General features: G+C 46.8%; 3 gene segments (V, D, J or C); all 3 read left to right on the top strand.

The window, feature by feature from the left end:
- The first annotated feature begins 637 nt into the window (after positions 1 to 637).
- On the top strand, positions 638 to 1590 carry LOC111521499. The segment is given in 2 exon segments: positions 638 to 1083; positions 1208 to 1590. Coding segments are annotated over 2 exon segments (393 nt in total).
- Positions 1591 to 4369: 2779 nt separating this feature from the next.
- On the top strand, positions 4370 to 4941 carry LOC113223202. The segment is given in 2 exon segments: positions 4370 to 4433; positions 4523 to 4941. Coding segments are annotated over 2 exon segments (468 nt in total).
- Positions 4942 to 8851: 3910 nt separating this feature from the next.
- On the top strand, positions 8852 to 9508 carry LOC111521507. The segment is given in 2 exon segments: positions 8852 to 9008; positions 9128 to 9508. Coding segments are annotated over 2 exon segments (408 nt in total).
- Positions 9509 to 9653: the final 145 nt, after the last annotated feature.

Raw genomic sequence — 9653 nt, 5'->3', positions numbered from 1 at the left:
TACAACCATCTGATCTTTGACAAACCTGACAAAAACAAGAAGTGGGGAAAGGATTCCCTATTTAATCAATGGTACTGGGAAAACTGGCTAGCCATATGTAGAAAGCTGAAACTGGATCCCTTCCTTATACCTTATACAAAAATTAATTCAAGATGGATTAAAGACTTAAATGTTAGACCTAAAACCATAAAAACCCTAGAAGAAAACCTAGGCAACACCATTCAGGACATGGCATGGGCAAGGACTTCATGAGTAATCATCAAAAGCAACGGCAACAAAAGCCAAGAAAGACAAATGTGATCTAACTAAACTAAACAGCTTCTGCACGGCAAAAGAAACTTCCATCAGAGTGAACAGGCAACCTACAGAATGGGAGAAAATTTTTACAATCTACCCATCTACAAATGGGTAGAATCTACAAAGAACTCAAACAAATTTACAAGAAAAAGACAACCCCATCAAAAAATGTGCAAAGGATATGACCAGAGACTTCTCAAAAGAAGACATTTATACAGCCAGCAGACACAGAAAAAATGCTCATCATCACTGGTCATCAGAGAAATGCAAATCAAAACCACAATGAGATACCATCTCATGCCAGTTAGAATGGCAATCATTAATAAGTCAGGAAACAACAGACACTGAAGAGGATGTGGAGAAATACAAATGCTTTTACACTGTTTGTGGGAGTGTAAATTAGTTCAACCATTGTGGAAGACAGTGTGGCGATTCCTCAAGGATTTAGAACTAGGGGCGATGGGGCAGCCTGGGAACTGTGGAGATGAAGGCAGAGGAGCAACTGTCTCATCAGATAAATTTCTGCCCTCACCCAGCACTCTGGCTCTGCAGGAAAGTTAGAGAGTCCAAGGTCTCTGGAGCACTAGGCCTAAGGAAGGCTGCATGGGGAGGACACAGGACAGTGACATCACAGGATATCCCTCCCATCAGGAAAATCAAGGTGCAGAACTCACTTGGCTCTTACCCAGGAGGACCAAGCCCTGCGTCAGGAGCAGTGCTGCCTTCCCCACCGTGCCATGGACCCCGGGCTCCTCTGCTGGGCACTGCTCTGTCTCCTGGGAGCAGGTGAGTCCTGTGCACTGGACAGCAGCCCCATTCTCAGCTTTCCCACCCCTGTGTCCTCCACTTTACTTTGGGGAGGGCCTCCAGGCTGTCTGCTGTGCTCATCCTCCATCTGCTTTTCCCACAGGCCCAGTGGACGCTGGAGTCACCCAAAGTCCCACACACCTGATCAAAACAACAGGACAGCAAGTGACACTGAGATGCTCTCCTATCTCTGGGCATACCAGTGTGTCCTGGTACCAACAGGCCCTGGGTCAGGGGCCCCAGTTGATCTTTCAGTATTATGAGGAGAAAGAGAGAGAAAGAGGCAACTTCCCTGATCGATTCTCAGGTCACCAGTTCCCTAACTATAGCTCTGAGCTGAATGTGAACACCTTGGGGGTGGGGGACTCGGCCCTGTATCTCTGTGCCAGCAGCTTGGCACAGCCCAGCAGAGTCACTGACATTCTGTATATAAACTTCCTGCCTTAGCTTTGACTTGAGAGCTGCAGGCCCCACCGAGGTTTCACTCCTTCAAGGGAAGCTTTAAGTTGTTTGGAAGGCATGTCTTGTGTCCTACTGAGCACAGAGCTCTCCCAACCAACAGAGCCCAGGTTTCCTGTGCCCTGACTGTGCCCGCTTCTCTGCTGCGTCTTCTTGCAGCTTGTCACTTCCTGGGTAACTTCAGAACAAGAGTGACTGCTGAGCCCTAGATGTGTCCTTGATTCTTTGTATTTGTTATATAGCTTAAAACTTTTCAACAATCTTGCACATCAAACATTCTTATTCTTCCTTTACAGATGGAAGGATCAGGGACATTGAGTCATTTTCCCCAGTGTCTCCTGGCTTGTAAGGATCAGAAGTAGGAAACAAACTAGTCCATACATTTTCCACCTATTCCCCCTGCTCCATCATCACCTTCTGCATCCTGGTCAGTAAATCAGAGCCTCACACTGTCCTCTAGTGACCTGCAGGGCTGCAGTAGAGGCTTAGCTGTCTTAAGGAGTCATTACTGTGGCCTCTTCATTAGCAACTTCAAGGAATGTTAAATTTCACATTAAAAAAAAATCATTTATATGTATTCCCTGTGTCTTTCCCCAGTCTGCAGCTTATATTTTCATTTTTATGGTGTTTTCTTGATGCACAAGAGTTTAATTTAATGCAACAAAAACTAAAAACAATTTTGTTTGTGTTGAGACAAAAACTGTTTTCTCATATAAATGTCTAAACATGTTTTTCTTAATTTACTCTAGTAAAATTTAAGTTTGGATTTTCACCACTAAGAATAAATGTACGTGAAATATATCTCCTGTGAAAAACAACATAGAGACCTAGGAATGGGAGGGAAGCACATATGTTCAGTGAAGAAGCCTGTTAAAAAGAGCCCTAAAGTGGACACCCGGAGCTGACGGTGGACAGTAGGTAGAGGAGAAATGATCACCAAGCTTGTCAGGCTGTTGCCTGTTAGAAGAAAGACAGCCAGGAGCAGAGACCACATAGGCGAAGGTTTACGACTGGACTGTAGGTCGAAGTTTGCAGCAGGTAGAGGGAGGAAGAGCAGGCACAGGACAGAGTCACTGGCTGGCAGGGGCAGTGGCATCATCAGTTAACTCTACTGACATCCAGGATTTATGTTCCCAAAACACAACCTTAAAACCCTCCCCACAATTTCCCCATTTTTCTGTGACCTTGCTATGACCACCAGACTCCTCAGTGGTGTGGCCTTTTGCCCCCCGGGGGCAGGTGAGTCCCCTAAAGCCTTTTCCTTGGCTCCCCACATCCTAGCCTAAGCCTTTACCTCAGGTCTACATTATTGGGTCCCTCACTGGGCACTCAACTTCCTTCTATGATAGACTTCACAGAAGCTGGGACAGCCAGATCCCAAGATACTAAAGAACAAATGCAGGACATGAAGTGGCACAGAGATGCCTGAGACTGCCATCCATGAGTACATGTGTGGGAGTTAACAGGAGCCGAAGCTGGTGCACAGCTGATCCGTCCCAGACGGCACTACAGAGAAATCCCTGAGGGTCTGTAACTTTCTCTCAAAACCAAATACGTGGCCTTGGTGTCAGAAGCCTCTCCCAGACCTCTGTGCCCTCTTGCACCAGCAGTCACCCCACAGCCACCTTCCTCTGCACACAAAGCTCAGTGGAAGATATAGGTGGCCTTGTCTTCACGAGACCGTGATTCAGGCAGTGGATGATGTTGTCCCATAGGCCTGTTCCCAACACTGCCCGGGTTGGGGCCCTCAGAGCTCTGGGCAGCCCTGTGTGTGTGAAACCCTGCTCTGTGCTGAGCTTTTCCCCCAGGCCAGTCTCAGCTGGACGAAGGAACGACCATCACCGTGATGCGAGTAGATGCAGTCTCTCTTCCAGGCTCCTCCTGCATCTCTGGCCTCAGAAGTCCGGTGCCTCAGTTGCTCTCAGAAAGGAAGGTTCATTTGAAATTGTTTATTTGCAGACAGCATTGACAAAACAGGTCTATGTTCTTTTCCCTGACGGCCTTCCCAACTCCTTCTTCCCTACACCATGCTCATGTCAGCCCTCAGCCTTCTCCACGTGATGTCTGCTCCCAGCTGTTCTCTCCCTTCCTCTGCACCCTCATCTCCACATCAACCACAGAAGTGTCAGTTCAGGCCATTCCTCATGCATCATGCTCCTCCCAACAAAGGCCATTCCACTCCACGCTGTATCCTCTGGGTCAACACAAGTCTCTTATTTTGTGTTCTTTCTCCAAATCTCAGTTTAACTATAACCATCTCTAGGGAGACACTCCATCAACAGTTTTCCTAGGCTGTACCTCCTTATTATAAATGCTCACAGCTTATAATATGCATTAGTATTCATAGATTTAACATCATTTGTCATTTTCCATGACTTTGTGTGACTAATGGATACTTCTCTTGCGCTCTAGACTGTAAAACTCATCATTTCAGAAATTGTGGATGTTTTGTTCCCTATTTTATTGTCAATACCAACAGCAGTTCCAGGTGCCAGTGGCCAATCTTGAAAGAATAAAGAATAGATAGTGAAAGGCCCTCTGGGTTCCTAATTAGACTGTTTCAGAAGTCTGGACGCAAAAGATCATGAAATCTGATAGACTTGTTTCAATTCAGACGAATGTGTTCTTCTCATTCTCAGCTGTTCACTGGTACATTTATCTTGAATTTGACCATCTGGGGAATGGGCGTGGCCTCTCCTGACAGGAAGGCTCTGGGGCCCAGGCAGGGAGAATGAGGTCTTAGAACTACTCCCTTGAGAGTCCTGTTCCCCTTTTATCAACACACAGGCCCAGAAGACCCCTCTGTCCTGTAGCACCTGCCATGAGCATTGGGCTCCTGTGCTGTGCGGCCTTTTCTCTCCTGTGGGCAGGTGGGTCCTGGGCAGGGCCCCTTGCATGGATTTCAAGGCCCAGCCCCTTTCCATTGGGGCTACAGCATCAGCTTTGTTCTTCTCTGCAGGTCTAGTGAATGCTGGTGTCACTCAGACCCCAAAATTCCAAGTCCTGAAGACAGGACAGAGCATGACACTGCAGTGTGCCCAGGATATGAACCATAACTTCATGTACTGGTATCGACAAGACCCAGGCATGGGGCTGAGGCTGATTCATTACTCAGGTGCTGCTGGTACTACTGATAAAGGAGAAGTCCCCAGTGGCTACAATGTCTCCATATTAAACACAGAGGTTTTCCCACTCAGACTGGAGTCGGCTGCTCCTTCCCAGACATCTGTGTACATTTGTGCCAGCAGTTACTCCACAGCACTACAAGGCCGTCTCCTCTCTGCACATGAAAGCAGGCAGGCTCTGCCCTCCTCCCCAACCCAAGATTCAGGGATGACCTGGGCAGAGTTTTCCGCAGCAGGAACCTTGGACTCCTGAGTGGCCCCAGGTGGCCAAGACTGTATGAGCCTCACTCTGTGCCAGGTGCCTCTGCAGGCAGTCTCAGCCAGGCCTGGGCTGATCCCAGGTCCTCAGATGTCTCCTTTGTTGCTCTCTCTGGTCTGTCCTCTGAGCTCTCCCTTTTGGGTAGGGCCAGGACTTTCCCAGCTCCTACTTTTCTACTCATCATCCTGAGTCTGGGGCCCCCAGGATGAAACAGGATTTGTATTTCACATCCACTATAGACTCCAGTCTCTCCCTGGTGAATGTGTTGCTTCCTCTCTCTAGGTTCTCCCCCAGCCCCCACCCTCACGTGGTCTCTCCTGTGGCCTACCTTTCCCATCTGGGCAGTCACCCTCCATCCCCCACCTCCCTGCCCCTCTCTACTGCAGCCATGGGGGGAACCCCTCTTCTGTGACTCCTTCCTTCCCATCACAAAGACTTAAAAGGCCATTTCCTTTCCCCTGGGCTGGAGTCTTCCTTTGTCTAGTGGCCAGCTCCTGCCTATGCTTCAGATCTCAGCATGATCAGCCCTCCTGCGGGAAGCACTCCCTTCACTTCCAGCTGAAATCAACTGTTTTCTCATAAGCTCCTGTAGAATCATGTGTCTGTTAGTAACATTTAGCACACTTGGGCTTTCTCAGATACTTGTTCTGATTATTTTTGTGCTTCCCCCAATTTTTTTTTTTTCTTTGAGACAGAGTCTCACTCTGTGGCCAGGCTGGAGTGCAGTGGCATGATCTCCGCTCGCTGCAACTTCTGACTCTCTGGTTCAAGTGATTCTCCTGCCTAAGCCTCCCGAGTAGCTGGGATTACAGGCATGCGTCACCAAGCCCAGCTAATTCTTTTTTGTATTTTTAATAGAGGTGACGTTTCACCATGTTGGCCAGGATTGTCTCAATCTCCTGGCCTCATGATCCACCTGCCTTGGTCTCCCAAATCGCTGGAATTACAGGCCTGAGCCACCACACCCAACCTCTCCACTCAGTTTTTAAGCCCATGAGAGCTAAGGCTGTGCCTGCTGCATTTACCAACATTGGTGCCTGGCATGTGGGGAGACCAATTTCACAGAGGATGGATGAGTGAATGAGAGGTTGAGCGAATGATGAGTGGGTGGATGAACCAATAGTAGGAACACACTACATCTACTTTAACCTGGCAGAGATTTATCATTAAGTACAAGAAATCCCATCCCTTTGATTGCTGGGCTCAGGTCAGTCTTGGAAATTGATGGGGAATCACTATCCTGGCGTCCACACCTTGGTCAAGGCTTCCTCTTGTGGCTGTAGCATCTGACCTCCTCTAGGTCTCTGTGCTCTCCTTCAGGGTCTTTCCCCACAACAAATCAAGACAGATCAGAAAACCACTTCTAGAATTCCATTCTTATACATCATTCCTTGAAACCACTTCTGGTAAGAAAATCTCCATTAGGTTATTATCAATAAAACAGGGCCACTACAAGTTTGAGAGTGTAACAGATTTATGATCAGAACTAGACTATGCATCTGTGGGAGGAGCTGAGGAAGACAAGGTCTTGAGGAGAGAAGTCAGAAGGTGAAGGAGCCAGTCAATAGCCAGGGCTCCTGGAGGTCTGGGCAAGACAGGCTGCAGTGGCAGGGACATGAGAGGATCAGAGCATGCCAGGCCATGCAGTGGGACCTTGAGCTGGGAGTACAGGAAAACGCCAAGGAGACCTGCTTCTGGGGAAGCTGTTCCCTCTGTGTGGGGGCCACCCCTGCAGGTGCACTGCCAAATACTGGGGGCAGCCTGGTGGCTGTTGGCCAGCATTTGGGAAGATGAACTGGACACAGGATGCAGAAGGAACAGGACTTCCTAGGTATATTGGATGCCTCTGTATCTGCTGGTCACTGACTCTCATAGTCTGACCTACCAATTATCATAGTGACTGTTTTACATCTGTCTTCCAAATTTTACCAAATATATCCTTGACCATCTCTAACCTAGAATGGTAAGAGAAATGGCATTCTGGGAAATGTAGGCTCTTACCTTGGCAAAATTGACTTAAAACAATCCAGCACAGGATGGATTCTTCCAGATTAAGGCATTGAATCACACAACTGCCTCAACCTGCCACAGTCCCTGGACTCCTCTCCGGGGGACACCCGTGTTGCCCAGGGGAATGTGGGCACAATTTGTGTGTAGATGTTCCAGACACTGGTGACTAACTTTTGTTTTAATCCTGTGTCTGAAATCTCCCTCCACCCAGAGGTTGCATATATGTACGTATCTATCTATCTATCTATCTATCTATCTATCTATCTATCTATCTATCTATCTTTCTATCTATCTATGTAATTTCCTCTTGGAAGAAAATGTCATGATAACTACATGACTTAATGGGATTTATTTATGAAAAGAGTTTTATTAAAAAGAATGAGAAAATTTGAATTCTATTCTGAGTCTTTCCTTGGGAGTGTCCTGAGAGCATTTTTGACCCAACGAACCTTTGCCGTGGGTGTATTTGGCAGCCTAGAGTCCAGCAGACAGTTCTAGGCCCTATACATTTGTGAGTTAGACTGGAGATGCCTGTAAAAATGACAGATTCTTAGTGTTGTTCACACTCAGTCCGGGCCTCACTGGAATGTCACAGACGACCATCGAACAAATAGATCCCCAGTGTGAAGAATATTAGGAGATAGCAGCGAGGAATACAATGAGCACAAGCAACAAATGATTGAAGTGCAAACCTGAAGACTGGAAATTTTGGCATTATGAGATATGAAAGTTTGGAGAGCCACATTTAAATGAACATGACGGGGAACTGAAACAAGGAAAAAGAGAATGCCTGAAGCCATCAACTTTCATAAAAATTGTCAATGTATCTAGAAATGCCTCATACAATCACTGCAAACAAAATGGAAAGTCCAACAGTGGATCAGCTCCTCCTAAAGAGATGTTTAGTGATATCAATGATGGATCTGCAGGAGTGATCTAGAATGCAGCACAGAAAATTAAAAGTGAAATATGAAAAAGTTACAGAACAGGGAAGAAAGAAATGGATTTTCCCATATACTAGAATATTCATATTTTTTCATAATTTTCCATTTTTTCTTGCATATGATTGATGTTTCAAACAGATAAAATAGGTAGAATGTTATGAGGTGGTATTTATGAGATGTTAGCTGAGAATTTTTTAGAGGTGTTTAAGGATCTAAATTCAGAGTTTCCAGAATGAAAATGAATTGCAAATAAGACAGTCAAGTCATAGGGAAATTGTAGAACATGAGGGACAAAGAGAAGATTTTGAAAGCAGTCAGAAAAAAAGAGAAATACCTCCCATAGGAATATATGGAGAACAACAGTAAGTCAAGACAGCGGTTAAAAATAACTATTAGCTCAATTATCATTCTCCTTCTTTTAAGGTGAGATTGATTTAAAAAAAACAAAACTTTTAGAAGGGGAATACGAAAAATGACTGCTGTGAGTGTGCTACCAAGGTCTCTTTTCTGAATTACAGCTAACAAAGTTGGGAAAAGATCCCAGAAGAAAGGCATGAGGGCAGTTCGTGAGGGAACCCATGTGGTGGGACAGTCCCATTGGGCACTTGTGACTGAGGGAATGGAGGAGGCTGGGACATGAATCAGGATGGCACAGGGGACCCTGACTTGCATGAAAGACAATGAGCTCATTCCTTGGTGCCTTGTATTGGGGATGCTGTTGGCACATCCTACAGGACATGCCCAGCAGACAGAGGAGCGGCTGTAGGATGAGAAGATGAACTCAGAGATGCAGCATGATGCCTCTGGCCCCAGACAGCATGGGAGCCCAAAGCAATGAGAAATGCATTGATGTTGTTAAAAGAGATTTTATAAATATTTAAAAGCAGCACCCAGGTGTGTTCTAATATAAATGCTGTGACCCTGACCTCCTGGGGATTGACAGAGGAAGTGATGTCACTGTGGGAACTGCCCTGTGGGGACAAGGACGTCTGTCATCCTCTGCTCCTGCTCACAGTGACACTGATCAGGTAACGCCCCCGTCCTGGCCTGACCCTGCCATGGGCACCAGGCTCCTCTGCTGGGTGGTCCTGGGTTTTCTAGGGACAGGTGAGTCCTCTGAACACCAAGTAGTTTCATTTTCATTTTTTCTCTGTGTGTGTGCGTGTGTGTGTGTGTGATGACTACAAATGTTTTCGTTATTCTGTTGCCGAATTCTACTTCCACAGATCACACAGGTGCTGGAGTCTTGCAGTCCCCAAGGTACAGAGTCACGAACAGGGGACAGGATGTAACTCTCAGGTGTGATCCAATTTCGGGTCATGAGTACCTTTACTGGTACCAACAGGCCCCGAGGCAGGGCCCAGATCTTCTGACTTACTTCAGTTATGAAGCTCAACAAGACAAATCAGGGCTGCTCAGGGATCGCTTCTCTGCAGAGAGGCCTGAGGGATCTGTCTCCACTCTGAAGATCAAACGCACAGAGCAGGGGGACTCGGCCGTGTATCTCTGTGCCAGCAGCTTAGCCACAGCGTGGCACAGTCGCCTCCTTCCTGTTCACAAACCTCATCCTTCTCTCTCCTTGTAGCTCCTGGAGACCCTTAACAGAGGCCTCTCTTTGCTCCTCACTTTTCATGGGAAAGAAGTAGATTTGGACATCGGCTCTCCTTTGGGTAGAAAGAACCACAGATTCATTCCTGAAACACAGTGACTGCAAATGTAGGTGGTGAAAACAATCCTGGCCCACTGCACTCT

Source organism: Piliocolobus tephrosceles, unplaced genomic scaffold, assembly GCF_002776525.5.
Source record: "Piliocolobus tephrosceles isolate RC106 unplaced genomic scaffold, ASM277652v3 unscaffolded_39785, whole genome shotgun sequence".
NCBI classification, from domain to species: domain Eukaryota; kingdom Metazoa; phylum Chordata; class Mammalia; order Primates; family Cercopithecidae; genus Piliocolobus; species Piliocolobus tephrosceles.
Note: the sequence above shows the minus strand (reverse complement) of the source record. Positions and strands in the feature narration are given on the sequence as shown.